The following is a 23,114-nucleotide window of genomic DNA, read 5'->3' as shown; positions in this document are numbered from 1 at the left end:
CTAGTGTAGCAGAGGATTACGGTTGTTAGTTTTGTCTATCTTGTGTGATCCTTCAAACACTTGGAAAACAAGTAGAATCACTTTAACTTCACAGGTAGGGCAGCATTGAATGGATGAAAAGCGTGCCCAAATTAAACTGCCTGTACTCAGCCATAAAAGCCTAGAAATATGATCATAAATTAGTAGATTTGGATAGAAAACACTCTGAAGTTTCTAAAACTGTTTGAATGATGTCTGTGAGTATAAACAGAATCATATGGCAGGCAAAAACCTAGAACAAAATCCAACCAGGAAATGGAAATCTGAGGTTGTAGTTTTTCAACTCTATTGAATACACAGTGTCTATGGGGTCACAATTGCACTTCCGAAGGCTCCAGTAGATGTCAACAGTCTTTAGAACCTTGTTTGATGCTTCTACTGTGAAGTGGGGCGAATGAGAGGGAATGAGTCAGAGGCCCGCCAGAACACGGCCCCATCCTCGTTCACGTGAGTAGCAGCACTTTCCATCGCAATTCTACAGACAAAAATTCTCGTTGGAACATTATTGAAGATTTATTAAAAACATCCTAAAGATTGATTTATACTTCGTTTGACTGTTTCTACGGACTTAATATAACTTTTTGGACGTTTGCTCCGTACTTTCACAGCTGAAAACTGTTGTGCTGATTAAAGAAGCCAAAAAAAACTGGCCTTGTTTAGACTAGTTTACTATCTGGAGCATCACCATTTGTGGTTCGATTACAGCTCAAATGCTAGAAACAAAGACCTTTCTTCTGAAACTCGTCAGTCTATTCTCTGTTCTGAGAAATGAAGGCTATTCCATGCGGAGAATTGCCAATAAACTGAAGATCTGGTACAACGCTGTATACTACTCCCTTCACAGAACAGCGCAAACTTCCTAACACGAATAGAAAGAGGATGGGAGGCCCCGGTGCACAACTGAGCAGAGGACACAGTACATTAGGTGTCTAGTTTGAGAAACAGAAGTACTCAACTAGCAGCTTCATTAAATAGGTTTTTCTTGCCCAGGTGGCTCGCACAAACACCAGACTCAACTCAACAGTGAAGACGACTCCGGGATGCTGCCTTCTAGCAGAGAGTTTCAAAAGAAAAACCATATCTCATGACTGGCCATAAAAACGAAAGAAAACCAAACATAAGCAGCACACCGATAAAGGGCAGGCAATCAAATCATGATGGAGTTCAGGTGGATCCATGGAGGCGCAGGTGCCCGTAACGAAGGGACAGGTATGTTTAATGATAGGCAGTCTGGTGCCCTCGAGCGCCAGAGAGGAAAAGCGGGAGCAGGCGTCAGGTAAGCCTACCCACTGGGCACAGACGTCAGTCCAATGTCTGGTTTTGATTTACATTTGGTTGAGATGTCAACGAACGTGAAATCAACGTAGAAATTGGGTGAAAAAAATATGAAATTCCCTTAGGTTGATTATTCCCTTACGTTTTCCACGTCGTTTTAACGTCATCACATAAAAAACATTTTATGACGTGCTGTCACGCCCTGACCTTAAAGATCCTTTTTATGTCTCTATTTGGTTTGGTCAGGGTGTGATTTGCGGTGGGTATTCTATGTTCTATTATTTGTATTTCTATGTTTTGGCCGGGTAGGGTTCTCAATCAGGGACAGCTATCGTTGAGAACCATACTTAGGTAGCCCTTTTTCCTACCTGTCTTTGTGGGAGGTTGTRTTTGTTTGTTGGCACTATAGCCTTTAGCTTCACGGTTGTTTTGGATTGTTTGTTGTTTTTGTCGGCGTCATATAAATAAAGTAATATGTACGCTTACCACGCTGCACCTAGGTCCTCTTCATTCAACGGCCGTGACACGTGCATTGATTCAACCAGTTTATGCTCAGTGGGACTTTGCAGTTTACATTTAATTGAGATGGTTTTTGTGGAAAGTCTTTCTTTCTACCCTCAAGATCCCAGTTATCATTAGCATCGCTAACTGGCTACATACGGATTATGGATAGACAAACACGTGCACCAAACAGACCGTTGTGACTTTACTTTCATTAATCTGATGACTGTTATTTATCCAATGAACTAACTATGTTTAATTAAAGGATTCGGGGGACCACGGGAGCATTTTTTAAAAGAGTTATCATCTCCCGAATTAAACTCTAAAGATCCTTACCTATCACATCCATAAAACAGTCAACGTATTAATCATAACCTCTTATCATWTCATCATTCTGAACAGTCGTAACCTCCTTGCATCTGCAAAACCCCCAGCCTTACTTATGATTTAGTACTACACAAACGTGTTTAATTATTTATTTACTAACTAACTAAATGATAACACAGGATAACATACACATACATTAGGAAAAGGTCCCTAGCAGACTGACACAACATATGGCGGCTTGTTACACAACGACATGGAGAGAGATAGAGACAAAAATACTCTTATCGTTGATACATTTTAGAAACTATTCTCACAGTAATCATATACTTTGCCYCKKGTTTGGAGTAAGAAATCATGAATGTATTTACGTTGAAATGCCTTAATTCGCTGTGGGTCTCTGTCAGAACCAGCCCTCCTTAGGAAGGGTGATGGGTCTTTCAGCGGCACGCTTTTAAGGCTCTGGTTGTCCGAAAGGGGTCCAGACCTGTCTCGTCTACTGTTGTTCACTCTGGATGATGCTCCTTTGATGATAGGCTAGCCAGCCGTATCGATGGTTCCCATTGGGTGATGAGAGTAGCATACTACAGTGATTTGAGAAAAGTAGTAGAATAGGATGGTGTGAAGGGTAGTAGAATGGTRCCAATTAAATTAACTTTTCTAGATACTTTTTTCTAATCAGCTGTACCAGTGACTGTCTGAGAGGGGAGTTTTCTTCTCCATGTCGTGTTGGTATTCAGAGTTCAAACCACTTTACACACGCAGCTGCAGCCTGGAGAAATTCTGGTCTAAATGTTAATTTCTTTACCCATCCTTTTATGCACTCTGGTCGAAAGGGACMGTTTCGTCAGACTGACCTCACTTGGGGCGTGGCTACTTACTCTGCAAAGTTTATAGGAGACAAATTCTCTCTCCTGGCTCCTAAAATCACATTCCTATCTTAACAAAAAAACGTTCATAATTGTTCATATTTTATATACAACTTTAAGGATTGAGACTTCGTAAATGTAGTGTATATACTTTAAGTTAAAGTATTTCCTTTATAACACTTTTAAAATAACATCCCATATGACATTATTATTCTTTAGATCACATCTGACCATTCCCCACGTTAATGTTAGAAATATTGTTCCATTTTATTGCTTTTCTGACTTTCGTGACCATGCTAATTTGGGGCTAGCTGTTCTAGCATTGATTGATACACTCACAAAAGCTTGGATTTCTTTCTCTGTAAAGCATATTTTCAAAATCTGACACGATAGGTGGATTAACAACAAGCTAAGCTGTGTTTTGGTATATTTCACTTGTGATTGCATGATTATAAATATTTTTTGTCATATTTTGCSCCCTGCAATTCAGCGGTTGTTTAGGAAAATGATCCCGTAAAAGGGATCCGTAGCGCAGAGAAGTTAATATAGAATATGTTAGTGGTAAAATACAGTACCATGGCTTCTATTCAGGCCAATAGACCCATTCAATCTTATATACAGTAGCAACCGCATAGCAACAAATTTTACTAGACTACGACATTTTCTCAATACAGTTTACAACAACACACAGAAAAGATGGGAAGCTTAAAACACGATGACGATCAACAATAATCACTTAATTCCATTTACTTCAATGKGATTGTATAGCAATGCCATTACAAGCATGCATTGTCACTGAAACAAATAGTCACATACATAAAGCACAAAGAACAACATGTAACCATACCTGCATTTAGCAATAGAATGCTCGAAATCCATACTTCCACTTTCAGCATTGCGTTGGTTTACGAGTTTCCCACCAGTAATTGCACGCACYCCAAGATGTGAACTACCACTGTGTGTACAATCTCATTGTGACCATAGGTCATCAGGGTGTCCGGCAGTCCCTGTCCTCGTCTTCAGCCATGCACAACTAAACACAGTGCTGAGTCCTACTGCAGGCAGGAGTCTGGGAAAGCCAGATCCTCAGGATTAACACTAATGCAATTAGTGCCATTTTACAGAGTGTGGACTGGTGACTGCTAGGGAGTCAATTATAGAACAGTGTTGGGAGACGCAGCCACTAGTCTTACCTGCTGAGCCTTACAGGCAGATCACAGGCTTGTGTAAGCAGCAGGGCAACTAGAATATTCCTCTTTTGTAAAAGAAGAGTGTGAATGGGTGAAAACTGTAAATAAACCCAAGCTACAACCATACATACACATGCTTGGTACCTGTCATATAGTTATCAAACTGAGAGCTGATCATTGACTCTTGGGCGTGCCCTAAATAATAGGCTGGACCAATATCCATATRCATACTTATGGTTTTCACATTTTAAATGAGCATGCCCTAATTTGTTATGGGATTGCATAGAATCATCAAGCACCCCAGGAATTTGAACCGTGGACAAGTTTTGACAGTTCATAATGTTTCTATGGGACATTACCTGTGGTTCCTGMTTGGTAGCTGCATATGAATCCTGCAGCGTGCTGTGGGTTGTAGTGGTCTGGAAGCAGAGGCTCTGAACCATACAGGCTATGCCAGGACAGCTCTATACACCAGCCACCATAGAGACAGGGGCTGCTACTGCACTCACTTTCATCCACATCACACTGACAACCCTTGAAACCTGAACAGGACACAGACAGAGTGTAACGCATATAGAGGGGATAGACAACACACACATGTACACAGGGAGGGATACACACACACACACACACACACACACACACACACACACACACAAACACACACATATATAGATGATAGACAACACACACACGTACACACGCACGCGCGCAGAGAGGGATACACACACACACACACACACACACACACACACACACACACACACACACACACACACACACACACACACCTCTGTATTTATAAAGATAACAAATACATTTCCAACATTGTGAGAACTCTCATTCCTTCTCCCTCTCTCTCTCTCTCCCTCTCTCTCTCTTTCAATACCCTCCCCCTCTCTTTCTCTCTCCTACCCCCTCTTGCTCATCCCCTTCTTCCCTCTTCTCTCTCCATCCCAGCTAGCACATTTGGTTCATTGGAAGTTGTGGGAACCAGTGTTTTTGGTTTCATTTTTGTTCCGGGAGCGAAGATTCGTGACAAAACAGGCTGTAATTTCAGGCTGTTTTTTCAAACAGCTCCTACACTAAAAGGGCATTATCGTATTTTTCAKAATATTATTCCAACCTCATAGTGTGGAAATATACTGAACAAAAATGTAAATGCAACATGCAACAATTTCAAAGATTTTACTGAGTTACAGTTCATATAAGGAAATCAGTCAATTCAACTAAATTCCTAATCTATGGATTTCACATGACTGGAAATACAGATATGCATCTGTTGGTCACTGATACCTTAAAAAAAGGTAGGGAGTGGATCAGAAAACCAGTCAGTATCTGGTGTGGCCACCATTTGCGTCATGAAGCGCAACAAATCTCCTTCGCATAAAGGCTGTTAATTGTGGCATGTGGAATGTTGCCTCACTCCTCTTCAATGCCTGTGCAAAGTTGCTGGATATTGGCGGGYACTGGAACACGCTGTCGTYCACATCAATCCATAGCATCCCGAACATGMTCAATGTTGTGACATGTCTGGTGAGTATGCAGGCCATGGAAGAAGTGTGTCATTTTCAGCTTCCGGGAATTGTGTACAGATCCTTGTGACATGGGGCTGTGCATTATAAAAGGTGAAACATGAGGAGATGTCGGTGGATGAATGGCATGACAATGGGCCTCAGGATCTCATCACGGTATCTCTGTGCATTCAAATTGCCATAGATAAAATGCAATTGTGTTCATTGTCCGTACCTTATGCCTGCCCATACCATATCCCCAATGCCACAATGGAGCACTTCGTTCAAAACCTTGTTAGGGCTAGGGTCCCTTTTTCAGAATTTCTGCCTGACTGACATGCTCAAAATTAACTGCCTGTTACTCAGGTCCAGAAGCCAGGATATGCATATAATATATAATTGGTAGCATTGGATAGAAAACACTTTTAAGTTTCTAAAACTGCTAAAACAATGTCTGAGACTATAACAGAATTGATATGGCAGGCGAAAATCTGACCAGAATTGTTTTTTTTMAGCTCCCAGGCTCTTATTATGTAAAKCWATTGTTTCTATGTATGTCCGTCACCCAGATTGCAATTCCTATGGCTTCCACTAGATGTCAACAGTCTTTTTTTGAAAAACAAACAATTATTTGGAGTTTTTGTAAAGTTACCACCTGAGGCAAATCAGTCTTTCGGCGCACGCTTACGAATTTGCCTTTCTTATTGAACATACTACTTTCCGTGTGAAATATTATAGTTTATTTACATTTTAGAGTACCTGAGGATTAAATAGAAACATCGTTTGACTTGTTTGGACGAAGTTTAGCGGTAGCTTTTTGGACTCCTTTGTCTGCATGTTGAACGAGTGGATTACTGAAATCAATGGCGCCAACTAAACAGAGTTTTTGGGATATAAAGAAGGATTTTATCGAACAGAACAACCATTCATGTTGTAGCTGGGACCCTTGGGATCGCAAACAGAGGAAGATCTTCAAAGGTAAGTGATGTATTTTATCGCTATTTGTGATTTTGTGAAGCCTGTACTGGTTGAAAAATATGTTGATGTGGGGCACCGTCCTCAGACAATCGCATGGTATGCTTTCGCCGTAAAGCCTTTTTGAAATCTGACAACGCAGTTAGATTAACAAGTAGTTAAGCTTTTAAATGATAAGACACTTGTATGTTCATGAGTGTTTAATAATACGAATATGTATTTGAATTGCGCGCCCTCCAATTTCACCAGATGTTGGCTAGCCCAAACCGCTCGCCCACACCAGACCATACACGTGGTCTGTGGTTGTGAGGCCGGTTGGACACACTGACAAATTCTCTAAAACGGCGTTGGAGACGGCAATAGCTCTGGTGAACATTCCTCCAGTCAGCATGCCAATTGTACCCAGCCTTAGAAACTTCAGACATCTGTGGCATTGTGCTGTGACAAAACTGACCATTTTAGAGTGGCCCTTTATTMTCCCCAGCACAAGGTGCAAATGTGTAATATTCATGCTGTTTAATCAGCTTCTTGATATGCCACAGTATGGATTATCTTGGAAAGGAGAAATGTTCACTAACTATTTAGAGAAATAATAAATAATGTACAATTTCTGGGATCTTTTATTTCAGCTCATGAAACATTTGACCAACACTTTACATGTTGCATTTATATTTTTGTTCATTGTATATATAAAACACAGGAAATCATSTTTTTGACTGCAGTGGTCCTTTAAATAACATTCTTGGAATGTTTTCTGAATGTTACTAGTGCTACGTTTGTAACAAAGTGGGAATTTAAGAGTTTCCCACTAGTAATTACCAGTTGAAGGGCCATTCAAATATATTTAACCCAGTCTTGTGTGGAAAACATAGAGAATGATAGAGAAATCATCTTTATGTATGTCCCATTGATTCAGAGGGGTTTGGTTAAATTCGGAAGACACATTTCAGTTGAATGCATTAGGTTCTACTGACATTAGGTTGTACTGACTTGGTATCACCCTTTCCCATGATGTTGTTTGTGAGCGCATGGGCAGCACCATTGAGGCCATCTCCATTTTTAAGTAGTCAATTTTTTCCCTTACTACTTCTATGAGTTGGGAAACATACTGAAAGGGTGCATACTGCCAGCTAGAGTGTGTTTGAACAGGTATAAAGCCAAGGTTGGCTATTTACTGCCACCTACAGTTATGGAATGTTTGCTCACGTGTATAATCCATTGGCTGATCCCTCCTGATGACCCGGATGAAATCATGTAATCCTTCCTTCACCCATAGGAATGCCTACCTAGTTGACTACTTTAAAATGGTGGAAGACCACAATGGCAATGCCAATGCCAAAATAGGTTATTATTAATCTAGAGTCATCTATCTAACTCTATGGTGGTAAATTCCCACTCCCAACTTGGTCACAAAAGCAGCATGAAGTTTTCTTGTGGTATATATAGAACGTTTTCTTAATGTTCTGCGAACGGAATGTATGTTTTAAGTAACATMCTTAGAACATGTTCGAAAGGTTAAAATGTTTTTTTTTTTTTTATGGATAGCTTTCTCAATATATTGAGAACATAATGGATATGTTTTTAAATAACACTAAGAACATTCTATGAAAGTTGCTAACGTTTTTGTGGTTTTCATGGAAAGTTTTCTTTATGTTCTGAGAACAGAATTTAGAGCTTATTGACATTCCCAGAATATTGGCAAGAACTGACATAAAAGAGAACCATTCATTCTCTGAATCAAGGAAATCAATCAATCAATCAATCAATCAATCAATCAAATGTATTTATAAAGCCCTTCTTACATCAGCTGATGTCACAAAGTGCTGTACAGAAACCCAGTCTAAAACCTCAAACGGCAAGCAATGCAGGTGTAGYAGCGCGGTGGCTAGGAAAAACTCCCTAGAAAGGCCGGAACCTAGGAAGAAACCTAGAGAGGAACCAGGCTATGAGGGGTGGCCAGTCCTCTTCTGGCTGTGCCGAGTGGAGATTATAACAGAACATGGCCAAGATGTTCATAGTTGACAAGCAGGGCCAAATAATAATAATCACAGTGGTTGTAAAGGGTGCAACTGTTCAGCACCTCAGGAGTAAATGTCAGTTGGCTTTTCATAGCTTTTCACAGCACCTGCTGTCTCTAGAGAGTTGAAAACAGCAGGTCTGGGACAGGTAGCACGTCCGGTGAACTGAGAACATCAGTTAAGTCCCACCATTTTTGAGTACGTTCCCAGAATGTAGTAAAAATATGACATTGAATAGAACCACATGGAAACTTGTGTGGAATGTTGTGTGGAAGTACTGAAATTCCCACAGAAGGATGTTGCTTCTGAAAGTTCTCCGAATTTTTTGACAACATTCCCTATGTCAAATCATTTAGTGTTCCAAAAATAATACTTAAAATTAAAAAATAAATTGAACCATTTGTGAATCTTTAGGAAACCAAGAAAATATATATTTTTTTGTCAAGTTCCTTAATGTGCTGAGAATGTTCCAAAACCAAGCAATTATCCTGCACTATTTCCAGGAAGTTGTGGGAAGCTTGAATGCAAAATKACCATAGGACAACCACGCTCTCACCAAGTTCTTAGAATGAGATCCCTGTCTTTCCCTCACTCCACCTTACTCTCATACCTTCTTAGGGGACATCTAGAGAGGGGCTGCAGGTGCCATTTCAAGAACAYATGACATGCCTACAGTGCTTTCTGTTCTGTAACTGTGTGACTGTACTGTACTGTACCTGGCCAGCAGTCACATGTATAGTTTCCCTCGTCCTCCAGACAGGTGGCGCTGTTGACACATGGCTGGGGATTGCACGGAGGGAGAGGAGTTTCACAGTGTCGCCCAGTGAAGGTGGTCTGAGAGCAGTCGCAGCTGTACCTGAACGATAACAATTTTTAGTTACAGATCTTTCAGTTTCAGTGCCAATTACTTTTCCAGTAAAAAGTGAAGCTATGCAAGCAAACATTATGCAGGCGTTTCTTGTTTTACTCCACAAAAAAATACAAATCTCTCTCTCACACAAACACAAACTTCTTACTCATCAACACCTTCAGGACACAGGGCCCCATTTTGGCATGGCTGGTCTTGGCACTCGTCAATTTCGATTTCARAGTGGTCTCCCTGGAAACTGGACATGCAGGTGCACGAGAAGCTGCAGACGTAGTCATGACAACTCCCACCCTTGAGGCAGGGCTGTGATTGACACTTGTCAATCTGGACCTCACAGGTGGCATCTGGAACATCAAACATCCAATATGGCCGACAGTCAGTCACAGGGCTCTGGTCGTATWATACACACTGGCCAAACCATCTGGACAGGTCAGTTTAGGGAAACACGAAGGGGAATATCAACATGCACCTGTGGAGATAATACTCAATGTGAAATGCTTTCATGTGTGACTGGCTTACTGATCATCATGTACTGATTATTAGAGGCTRTGTTTCCTTTACTCGTGTTGTTGTTATTGTTTGTTTCTGTGTCAGTTTTGACATAAGCCCCCCTGTGTGGCTTTCATCTGTGTTCTACCATGTTATTCTGAATCCCAGATCAATCATACTGTAAACCAGAACACAGGGCGATGGACTACATAGCAAAATATTTTCTAAGTGTGTATTTAATCTTTCCTAAAATGTTCTAACGAGCTAGGATTACCTGTAGATTATCTTTAATGAGCAAATCTCTATTTCTATAACTGGATGTTATCAAGCATGGAAAGGCTATAGATATCCTGATTTTATGTTTTTGTATTTCTATTTTTAAATGTATGAGCTATAGCATAGAAGAGGCTATAGAACAGAGGGTTAGATTTGAGGACTAGAGTACATAACTCAAATTGCCACTAGATGGCATCTGTTTTACTCATTGGGTCAGTGGTGCGCAATCTTCATCCTGTGACCGGGAACACACATGATACAACTTATCAAAGTTATAATTAAAAACTAGTTTATTAAGAGATGTGTTACTGCTTGGCTGGAGCAAAAGCCTGCACTCACATTCCGGACCTCTGCAGGTAAGATTGGCCACCCCTTGAATCTAAACCATTTAAGGGGGTTTGCGACCTAAATTCACATAACACATGCCTGTTTCAAAACATTTTCTCCCATTTGGTAACTACTGAACAAAGCCCTGAAGGAGCTGTCTCTTCTCATCTTACCTGTAAACCCTGGGCTGCAGAGACAGTCGTACCTTGCCCACCCTGTCTATACAGGTGACTCCGTTCCTGCAGGGCTGTGACACACACTCGTTCACCTCTATCTGGCAGCACACACCCTGGAACCCAGGCACGCAGAAACACGAGTAGCCATCACCACGGCTATGACAGATGGCCTGGCTGTAGCAGGGGTTGGGGAACACTGGTCCGTTACCGCTGACCTCGCCATTAGGCGAGACGCACCTGGGGACAGGAAATATAGTTTGATTGATTGTCTGACTGACGTGTTTCTGTTAGCATAGGGGTGGGACGCTCCAGATCTGGAGGGCCAAGGGTTTTCTGGCTTTTGTTCTGTCCGTGCACTAACATTTCTGATACAACTAATATTGATTGATCCCCAGGGGGAAATTGAAATGTCACAGCAGACTTTTCTGGTATATATTATTTGAATAGGTCTTTCATACATTCTCTTTCTCTTTATTACATTCTCGTACCAATATGTCAGTACCACCAGAAAATTGTATTGATATTGAAAAGGGTAAGTGTTTAGTGAGGGTGAACTGAAAGGTATCCATATTTTATTCTCTTAGCAGTGTGTTACAATGAGTCATGCTTTGCATTGTCCCACACAACCATTGTGTCCTATAATAGCCTATGACACAAAAGGTTCTCTTTCCACCTGTGAAAAAAAGTATCCTACCATTATCCATTGCAGTACAAGGACATTTGCAAACTTAAGAGCCTCACAAAGCATCACAGCGTGCCTCCATGGCAACCAATTCCACAGTTCCATTTCTGCATTGCCTCTATTGCCATAGCGACCGCAGGCAGACAGAAGTCACTCATTTGAGGTATTTATCATTCCATTCATTCGAAGCACAGCCTCATAGCTGCTGTGGGTCTACTTAATCACACAGCACAGCAGAGCTTAATGACACACCACCTGGCCTGCCAGTCAGTCACAGTTATGTTTTTCCTCTTTTCATTTGTTTGGCTGTAAACATGTTGCCTCCAATACTAATTAGTGGATTAATCCATTCATTTGTTTTTACAAAACACATCTTAGAGGGAGGGAGGGAGGAATGAACAGCATGGCTCCTAATGCCCAGCTTACAGGAATATAGAACTTCCACTCAGATGAGCTGGCATCATGCATACTGTAGATCGGGGATGGCCAACCCTTCTCCTGGAGAGATAATGTTACCTCAGGTGTGTTTTGAGTAGGGCTGGAGCAAAAGCCTCTACACCCAGTAGGTCTCCATGAGGATGAGGATTGGCTACCCCTGCTGTAGATGCTATAGCACCCATGTCATTTATTAAACAAACAAAAGCTTCCTATGGGAGCGGAAGGTTAGTAAACATGCATGCCCCACCCATCCCGGCACATTGCAGATGTACTATCTCGATTAAGTAAGCTAAATCAAGCTACTACTTTAAGCTCTGACTCTGCTGCAGATCCTTTTACATTTAGGAAAACATTAGTAAATGCACATACAAATTCATCTTCTTCTCTGCCTAAGCAAGTTCTGTCTGACTCTGGCATAAGTGTTGCTTTTAATCATAATTTTATCTCGGCAGACTTTTTATTTGAGAGAAATGGTGGTTTATTTGACACTGGTCAGTCAATCGATTGTTTTTCTCTCTAGCTCAGGGGTTCCCAAACTTTTTCACTCGGGGGCCCTCCTTCTAGCATTGGGGAACATCCCGCGCCACACCTGCGCGTGCACYCACCACGTCTATTTCTATGGGCACAAGCACTGTTCATGACCCAAACTGTTCAAACGCCWCTTGTTGGTGGAGAGAATTTTGCAGGTTTAAAGCTTATTACCTGCAATTCTACACATTTTGTCATGGGGTGAAAGAAAATGTTGCAGTTTTAAAGAAAATTGTCTTGRAATTGTATGTATTTTGCCATGTCTAATGTGCATTCATGCGATATTTGAAAAAGTTACAACAATATATATGGGCTAAAAACCTTAATAAAAAAATTGGGTTTGGAAGTWGGTTCATATACTCCCCCTTCACAAAGGTTGTGACCCTTGTGACCTATTTCTAAACTTTCTTARCTAGCTAAAATTGTAGAATCCTTGATTAATTCTCAGCTAAGATCTTTCTTAACTTTGAAATGTATTCTAAACATACATCAGTCTGGTTTTAGACCAGATCATAACACTATCTCTGTTGCATCCCTAGCTACAGTATGAATTATGTTGTCAACTGTATGGATAAAAGGCAACATTGTGCTGCCCTCTTCATTGACCTGTCAAAAGCCTTCAATACTGTTAATCACTCCCTGCTAATTCAMACGCTGTCCTCAAATGCCCTAGACCAGGCTGCATATAACTGGTAAAAAAAATACTTGACAGATAGAACTCAATGTGTAACTACTGATGGTGTTAGATCAGGTTTTCTGGACATAAGGAAAGGTGTCCCACAGGGGTCGATTCTGGGTCCTGTACTATTTACTGTTTACATTAACAATATTGACTTGTCTGTAAWWWWWTTTACCTGCACTTGTATGCTGATGATACCTCCACATTTTTTGTTTTGTATTTTATTAGGATCCCCATTAMCTGTTGCGAAAGCAGCAGCTACTCTTCCTGGGGTCCACACAAAACATGACATAATACAGAACATTAATAGACAAGAACAGCTCAAGGACAGAACTACATGAATTTAAAAACAGCACACATAGCCTTCTTATTAATACATACCCACAAAATATATTGGTGAAATAGGGGAGAGGTGTTGTGCTGTGAGGTGTTGCTTTATCGGTTTTTCTTTTAATAGGTTTGCTGCTCATTTGAGCAATATGACATGGAAGGGAGTTCCATTATGTTCCATAATGACTATATAATACTAAACGCTTTCTTGAATTTGTTCTGGATTTGGGGACTGTGAAAATACCCCTGGTGGCATGTCTGGTAGGGTAAGTGTGTGTGTCAGAGCTGTGTGTAAGTTGACTATGCAACAATTCGGGATTTTAACACCATAATGTTTCTTATAAAAATAAGTAATGCATTCAGTCTCTCCTCAACTCTTAGCCAAGAGAGACTGGCATGCATAGTATTTATATTTTCCCTCTGATTACAATGAAGATGTCACGGCCGTTGAAAGAACTGGACCAAAGTGCAGCGTGGTGAGCGTACATATTCCTTTTATTTAGGTGACGCCAACGAAAACAATAAACAATACAAAACAACCGTGAAGCTTAAGGGCTATGTGCCACAAACAAAGTTAACTTCCCACACAGAAAGGAGGGAAAAGGGCTACCTAAYTATGGTTCCCAATCAGAGACAACGATAGACAGTTGTCCCTGATTGAGAACCATACCCGGCCAAAACAAAGAAATACAAAAACATAGAAAAAAGAATGCCCACCCAAATCACACCCTGACCAAACCCAAAATAGAGACATAAAAAGCTCTCTGAGGTCAGGGCGTGACAGAAGAGCAAGATGTGCTGCTCTGTTCTTGGCCAGCTGTAGCTTAACTAGGTKTTTTTTTGCAGTACTTGACCACATTTATACTGAACAAAAATATAAAAGCAACATGTAAAGTGTTGGTCCCATGTTTCATGAGCTGAAAAAAATWAAGATCCCAGAAAATGTCCATACTCTCAAAACGCTTATTTCTCTKAAATTTGGGGCACAAATGTAATTACATCCCTGATCGTGAACACTTCTCCTTTGCCAAAAGAATCCATCCACCTGACATTTGATTAAATAGCATGATCATTASACAGGTGCACCTTGTGCTGAGGACAATTAAAGGCCAGTCACAAAACAATGCCACACAATGTCTCAAGTTGAGGGAGTGTGTAATTGGCATACTGACTGCAGGAATGTCCACCAGAGCTGTTGCCAGAGAATTTAATGTTCATTTGTCCACCATAAYGCACCTCCAATGTCGTTTCAGAAAATTTGGCATTACGTCCAACAGGCCTCACAACCACAGACCACATGTAACCATGCTAGCTCAGGACCTCCCCATCTGGCTTCTTCACCTGCAGAATCATCTGAGACCAGCRAAGCAGACAGCTGATGAAACTGAGGAGTATTTCGGTCTGTAATGAAGCCCTTTTGTGGGGAAAAAAAACTCAGCCAATTCTAATTGTTCTCTCGAGCTCATAAAAACAATCCCTGCTTACAAATACAGTGCATTCAGAAAGTATTCAGACCCCTTGACATCTTCCACATTTTGTTACGTTACAGCCTTATTCTAAATGGATTGAATTAAATYTTTTCCTCAGCAATCTACACAAAATACCCCACAATGGCAAAGTGAAAACAGGATTTACATTTTTTTAGCAAATGTATTAAACATGAGATTTGAAATTGAGCTCAGGTGCATCCTGTTTCCATTGATCATCCTTGAGATGTTTCTACAACATGATTGGAGTCCACCTGTGGTAAATTCAATTGATTGGACATGATTTGGAAAGTCACACACCTGTGTGTATATAAGGTCCCACAGTTGACAGTAAATGTCWGAGCAAAAACCAAGCCACGAGGTCGAAGGAATTGTCTGTAGCGCTCCGAGACAGGATTGTGTCAAGGCACAGATCTGGAAAAGGGTACCAAAACATTTCTGCAGGATTGAAGGTCCCCAAGGACACAGTGGCATTCTTAAATGGAAGAAGTTATAAATCACCAAGTCTCTTCCTAGAGCTGGCCGCCCAGCCAAACTGCGCAATCAGGGGAGAAGGGCCTTGGTCAGGGAGGTGACCAAGAACCCGATGGTCACTCTGATAGAGCTCTAGAGTTCCTCTGTAGAGATGAGAGAACCTTCCAGTAACACAACCATCTCTGCAGTACTCCACCAATCAGGCCTTTATGGTAGAGTAGCGAGACGGAAGCCCCTCAGTAAAAGGCACATGACAGCCCACTTGGAGTTTGCRAAAAGGCAACTAAAGACTCTCAGACCATGAGAAACAAGATTCTCTGTTCTGATGAAACCAAGAATGAACTCCAAACGTCACGTCTGGAGGAAACCTTCCCTATGGTGAAGCATGGTGGTGGCGGCATCATGCTGTGGGGATGCTTTTCAGGAACTGGGAGACTTGTCAGGATCGAGGGAAAGATGAACAGAGTAAAGAACAGAYAGATCCTTGACGAAGATCAGGAGATCTCAGGACCTCAGACTGGGGCTAAGGTTCACCTTCCAACAGGGTTACGACCCTAAGCACACAGCCAAGACAATGCAGGAGTGCCAAGCTTGTAGCGTCACAGCTAAGAAGACTCAAGGCTGTAATCGCTGCCAAAGGTGCATCCAAACTAACCCTCAAGTTACCAAAGTAACCCTCACCCTAATGCTCCCAATACCTCAGATARCCTCCGTTGATACCATGCCATGTCTAGCTCTAGGACACACACCAACGGGAGTTGATATCACAGAGAGGCATCTCCCCAAACATGGCAACCCAAACTTACCATAACACCCCCAGCAGAATCAATGGGACCAGATCACCAGCAGTGGCATGCCATGTAATGAGTGGAATGCATATGAAGGGATCCACAGCATTTAACACACAGGGTGTGAAGTGCACACCTGTTTTAATTTTAGTACATTCCAGTGGGCCATTCTCAAAGATGGATATGACACTAAACGATGAATGGACTGTCATGTTGTGGGTGTGCACTGCATAACACTTGTTTGAAGGATTGGGATTTAGAATTATTTTAGGCATATGCTGGTGGCAACGTTAATTATATGAAGACTTGGGATACATGATCCACGACAGACAGCACATCTCAGTGTCATAGGCTATAGCCTATTTTTCTATMRTAGGCCTATCTGTAAACGCTGATACATCCCAACAAAATACACCATATGAGTGGCCTAATGTAGTTTTCTGGACATTGCAAACTGTCGAAAATAAACCCATAACTGATGGGTTTAAATCAGGGCTTTATTTCGGCATGAAAAGTGAAAGGACGTTTGAGCGGTTATTCAAATTAGCATACATCACTGCAGTTGGACAATATTTGTGTACTAACAACAATACATTCCTCAATGCACTGTGTTGTAGCCTAGGACGTTTTATTTAACCCTGATGTCCTTACACAGCTCTCTGGTCTTGGCCATTGTGGAGAGGTTGGAGTCTGTTTGATTGAGAGTGTGGACAGGTGTCTTTTATACAGGTAACGAGTTCAAACAGGTGCAGTTAATACAGGTAATGAGTGGAGAACAGGAGGGCTTCTTAAAGAAAAACTAACAGGTCTGTGAGAGCCGGAATTCTTACTGGTTGGTAGGTGATCAAATACTTATTTAATGCAAGAAAATGCAAATTAATTACTTAAAAATCATACAATGTGATTTTCTGGATTCTGTCAAATACTTGTTCTCCCCACTGTATATATATACCTACATACATACATACACGTGTTTGTTTTGGGCTTCATCCCCGTCATGTTCATGACATACTCTACTTTGGGTAGGGAAATAAAAATATGTTTTTCTTATTCCTGCACCTGTCTCCTATCATTATACATCGTGACAGAATAATCAACCCATCTAATGGAGACAGCAAGAAAGGACGAGTTGGCGACGATTGTAGGGACAGGAACAGCATCAAGAGGACTGTCTCTACCATCSTGCGTTTGGAGAGGAATGTGCAGTCCCTCCAGTCTGCAGGTTCCAGCACCAGCCCCCACACCACGACTACCTGCCTCCGTCCCATCTGATCCCATCAGCGGAATACCCCTGTCCCTCCCGGAGCGCTTTGACGGTGTYCCAGTGAGATGCAAGGGATTCCTTCTGCAGTGCGACCTGTACCTCACTCGCTAAGCCGAGGCTGTCTCCGGGAGAAACAGGGTTGCCACCATCATCTCGGCACTGACCGGACGGCCCTGGACTGGGGTGCGCGGTCTGGGAAATGGGCGGACCCGAGGTCGAGTCCTACGAGCTCTTCACCCTCCTCTTCCGCTCGTTGTTTGATCATCCTGTGGAGGGCTGAGGGGAATGAGCGCCRACTCTGACTACGCCAGGGATCTAGGACCGCCTRGGAGTTTGCCCTGGAGTTCTGGACCATCGSGGCCTCCACCGGATGGAACGAGTCGGCTTTGGTCACCGTTTTCCACAGCGGACTGCGGGAGGATGTACAGATGGAGGTAGCCTGCCATGATGACAACCTGTCACTTGACCAGCTCATCAGCATGGCAATCTGGGTGGACAACCTGCTGCGGTCCCGACGAAGACCTGCYCAGAATCRGGAGCCCATGGCTACACCTGCWCCGTGGTCAGAGCCGATGTCGGTGGGCTCTGCACGTTTGCCAGAGGCAGTGCGTAGGAGAAGGAGGAATCTGGGCCTCTGCTCCTATTGTGGAGAAAAGGGTCATTTCTCCCCGACCTGCCCTCTATCCACTAATAGGACGAGAAGGTGACAAGCCTGGGAATTCCCCTGCTCCAACCCAGGGAGGATGCAAGATCTACTCTCCTTTTCTGTCAACTCAACCAGTGTGTTTTCTCATTAAATGCCATGAATATCCTAGCCGCTCACTCCCGTTAGCTCTGATTGATTTCTGGAGCTGCCGGGACTGGCTATTGCTTACGCACCCATTCCGGTTTGAGCCCTGGATAATCGTCCAATTGGGACAGGGCTCGTACATCACATCACTGTTCCRCTTTCTCTGCTGACCCATGACACTCAATTAGAACAGATCACCTTTTTGATTATAGACACCCCCATGCTCCGTTGTTTTTAGGTCTCTCCTGGTTGAGTTGGCATAACCCTGTTACTTCCTGGTGTGAGAGGAGACTGCTGGGTTGGTCGCAGGAGTGTCAGGGGAGGTGTCTCGCGATGTCTGTCAACACCACTACGGTGGAAAGTTCYGACCARGCCCCTCAAGTGTATTTACCGGAGGATTACCAGGATCTGCACTGGGTTTTCTCAAAGACCRAGGCTACACGCCTGCCTCATCACCCCTGGGACTTTACCATTGACCTGCTGTCTGAAGCAGCCCTCCATAAAGGACACGTCTACCCCCTCTCCTATGRGGAGACCGAGGCCATGGAGACCTACGTACAGGAGAGCCTCCAGCAGGGTTTTATCCACCCCTCTACYTCACCAGCCTCCTTGAGCTTATTTRTTGTTAAGAAGAAAGATAGGGGACTGCGCCCATGCATTGATTATCGAACGCTGAATAAAGCCACTGTTAAGTTCAGCTATCCTTTACCCCTCATCCCAACCATCATCAAACAAATGCACGGGGCGCAGTACTTCACGAAACTGGACTTGAGGAGCGCCTACAATCTGGTGAGCATTCGTGCAGGCGACAAAAGGAACACAGCCTTTTCCATGACCACGTGGCATTACGAATATCTCGCAATGCCCTTTGGCCTGTCTATTGCTCCTTCAATCTTCCAGGCCTTTATTAACAAAGTGTTTTGGGACATGCTGGGACGGGGCGCTTGTGGTTTACATTATACAACATGTTGGTCTAGTCTGTTGATCACCACCAGAATGTGGTGGATGTGGACGCTGACATACGGCAGGCCCTGCGTACGGAACCCACACCTGCAAGTGCCTGGAGAACCGTGCCTACGTTCCCACGGGTGTGCGGGACCGCCTCCTTACCTGGGCGCACACGGTGCCTGTGTCGGGTCATCCTGAGATAGGCCGTACCATCACCTGCCTGACTGAGAAGAACTTGTGACCCACCTTGGCTAGCGCGTCCGGGTTTCTTCCAGCTCCATCTGGTGCCTAGTCTAAGACACCCAGAAACCACCTTATGGAAAGCTCCTTCCCCTTCCACAATGACCCTGGTCTCACCTCTCGGTGGACTTTGTCACTGTCCTCCCTCCCAGGGGAACACCACCGTTCTTGTCGTTGTGGACCGGTTTTCCAAAGCTTGTGGCCTCCTTCCTCTGCCTCTGCTCCCGTCGGCCATGCAAACTGCAGAGGCTGTTTTTACGCACGTTTTCTGGCTCTACGGGATCCTGGAGGATATTGTGTCAGACCGTGGCACTCACCTTACGCGTATGGAAGGCGTTCATGGAACGCCTGTGGGTCACGGTCAGTCTCCCCTCCGGGTACCATCTCAAGCAAATGGGCAGGTGGAGAGGGTCAATCAGAAGTGGGCAGGTTTCCGAGGTGTTAGTTAGGACTGGCCGGGGAAGTGGGCGCAGAATTCCCTTCGCCACTCCTCCACTAACCTCACTCCTTTCCAGTGCGTGTTGGGATATCAGCCGGCCCTGGCAACTTGGCATCCGAGCCAGACCGAGGACGAGTGGTTTCAGCATGCTGAGGAGATCCGGAACTCTGCGCACACTCGTCTCCAGCGGGCAGTACATCGGCACAAGGAACAAACTGACCGCCACCGCAGTGAGGCGCCTGTTTTCTCTCCAGGCGACCTGGTCTGGCTCTGGAACCTGCCTCTCCGCCTGCCCTGCTGGAAGCTGAGCCTGCGGTTTGTGGGGATGTTTAAAGTCCTGAGGAGGTTACTTCTCTAGGGTAGGGGGCAGCATTCGAAATTTTGGAAGAAAGCATGCCCAAATTAAACTGCCTGCTACTCAGGCCAGAAGATAGGATATGCATATAATTGGTAGATTTGGATAGAAAATACCCCAAATGTTAAAATAGTGTCTGAGTATAACATAACTGATTTGGCAGGCGAAAACCTGAGAAAAATCCATCCAGAAAGTAGGATTTATTTTTGTTTTGTAGTTTCTATTCAATGCCATTACAGTATCCATTGACTTAGGACTCAAATTGCAGTTCCTATGCCTTCCACCAGAAATTGTTTCAGGCTTGTTTTCTGAAAAAATGAGGGAGTAAGAGCAGTCTGAATGAGTGGACCCTGCAGTGTCCAACAGGAGCTTTCTCATGCGCGCGGCCGAGAGAGTGCCTTTCTTGTTTACCTTTAATATTGACAACGTTATTGTCCGGTTGAAATATTATCGATTATTTTGGCTAAAAACAACCTGAGAATTGAATATAAACATCATTTGACATATTTCTATGAACTTTACGGATACAATTTAGATTTTTTGTCTGCCTGTTGTGACTGCGTTTGAGCCTGTGGATTACTGAAGAAAACGCACGAACAAAACTGAGATTTTTGGATATAAAGAGAGTCTTTATCTAACAAAATGAACATTTATTGAGTAAATGAATGTCTTCTGAGTGCAACCATATGAAGATCATCAAAGGTAAGTGATTAATGTTATCTGTATTTCTGACTTGTGTAACTTTTCTACTTGGCTGGTTACTGTTTGTAATGATTTGTCTGCTGGGCGATGTTCTCAAATAATCGTAAGGTATGCTTTCGTCGTAAAGCCTTTTGAAATCTGACACCGTGGTTGGATTCACAAGAAGTTAATCTTTAAACCAATGTAAAATACTTGTTTTCTGAATTTTCATAATGAGTATTTCTGTATTTGAATTTGGCGCTCTGCAATTTCACTGGATGTTGGCCAGGTGGGACGCTAACGTACCGTTTGCAACTCCCTGCTGATTACCGCATTAATCCGACATGTCTCTCCTCAAGCCAGTGGTGCCTGGTTCCCTCGCTGAGGCTGGACACAGTGACACCACGCCTCCTCCTCTGGACATCGAGGGAGGTCCGGGGTACTCGATCCGTGAAGTCCTGGGTTTGAGCCGTCGGGCGGGGCGTCTCTAGTACCTCATCAACTGGGAGGGGTATGGCCCAGAGGAACACTGCTGGGTTCCTTTGGTGGACATCCTGGATGCTTCGCTGATCAGGGATTTTCACCGTCGGGAGGCCCTGCTCGACCCGCCAGCGTCCCAGTCCCCAAGACCGGTGTAGTCCTGTGTCGGGGGAGGGGGGCACTGTCACTCATTCTCCTGGTACTGCTGCTCATTCCGTTCACCAGCTCCAGAGGTCTACGTCACTGGCCTTCTAGGCGTCACTGAACTGGATCATTACGTACACCTGCTTCCCATTCCAAACTCTCAGTATCTAAATAATATGTGTGAAATGCTTGATAGGGTATGTGATGTAAACAGAGAGGTCTACTTTCTTGGGGACCTGAATATTGACTGGTTTTCATCAAGCTGTCCGCTCAAAAGGAAGCTTCTTACTGTAACCAGTGCCTGTAATCTGGTTCAGGTTATTAATCAACCTACCAGGGTGTTTACAAACACTACAGGAATAAGAGCATCTACATGTATCGATCACATTTTTACTAATACTGTCGAACTTTGTCCTGAAGCTGTATCCGAACACAGACACTGGACAGAGGAACTCTGCATAGAAGGCCAGCATCCCCGAGTTGCATCTTCACTGTTGACGTTGAGACTGGTGTTTTACGGGTACTATTTAATGAAGCTGCCAGTTGAGGACGTTGAGGCGTCTGTTTCTCAAACTAGACACTAATGTACTTGTCCTCTTTCTCAGTTGTGCACCGGGGCCTCCTACTCCTCTTTCTATTCTGGTTAGAGACAGTTTGCTCTTTTCTGTGAAAGGAGTAGTACACAGCGCTGTACCAGATCTTCAGTTTCTTGGCAATTTCTCGCATGGAACCAATATTAATTATTTCAAGTCCATATGAATTAATTGTGAAGCATTTGTGAGTGCGACACACTAGGCTGGCAGGGACATTATAGTGCTAGCATTTAAACATTTTGTATTAAATCATTATAGTGTATAAATTGCGCATATACAGTAGGTGTGGCCTTACTTAGAATTAATTAAACAAAAATGCCTTATTAGGCTCAGTGCTTTTTAATACATTTTGAGGAACACGATTTTGGTCAGAGTCTGTGGCTTCATGCGATGGTGCCTGTAGGGCAGGCCAGCAGCAGAGAATACCCTCCACATGCTTGCAGAGCCACTGGGGACGCTAACACCATTTGGCACTCTTACCAGGCTGGGCAGGGATGTGGAATTGTTTTTAAATGTTTCTATAGTTAGGTCTAAAGGTTTTTAGGCAAAATAACTATCAAAACAGAAAGTTCATTGAAAGAGGAAGTATGTCAGGCCTATTGGGCCAAAAACAATGATAGCCTATTACTGTATTATAGATAATAGAATGAAATGAACTAACTTTTAAGATACCAGATTTTTTATTTAGAATTGTGTGTAACAACGACACACTTAGCTAGCTACCCACCTCATTCTTTTCAGTTAGCATGTGCACATATACTGAACAAAAATGTAAACGCACATGCAACAATTTTCAATATTTTATTAGTTACAGTTCTAAGGAAATCACTCAATTGAAATAAATTCATTAGCACATCTATGGATTTCACATGAATGGGAATACGATATGCAATCTGTTGGTCCATATACCTTTACAAAAGGTAGGGGCGTGGA

The 23,114-nt window shown here is 43.1% G+C and overlaps 1 protein-coding gene across 1 annotated transcript in view; it reads right to left on the bottom strand.

The window, feature by feature from the left end:
• LOC111971240 (protein crumbs homolog 1-like) overlaps positions 1-11,064 on the bottom strand; it is a 48,091-nt gene extending 37,027 nt beyond the window's left edge. The window contains 6 exon segments of the mRNA XM_023998019.2: positions 4,558-4,740; positions 9,422-9,561; positions 9,722-9,917; positions 10,839-10,875; positions 10,877-11,034; positions 11,037-11,064. Of these exon segments, the coding sequence (XP_023853787.2) occupies positions 4,558-4,740; positions 9,422-9,561; positions 9,722-9,917; positions 10,839-10,875; positions 10,877-11,034; positions 11,037-11,064 (742 nt within the window).
• Positions 11,065-23,114: the final 12,050 nt, after the last annotated feature.

The sequence above is a fragment of the Salvelinus sp. IW2-2015 genome, linkage group LG13 (assembly GCF_002910315.2).
Source record: "Salvelinus sp. IW2-2015 linkage group LG13, ASM291031v2, whole genome shotgun sequence".
Lineage (NCBI taxonomy): Eukaryota > Metazoa > Chordata > Actinopteri > Salmoniformes > Salmonidae > Salvelinus > Salvelinus sp. IW2-2015.
Note: the sequence above shows the minus strand (reverse complement) of the source record. Positions and strands in the feature narration are given on the sequence as shown.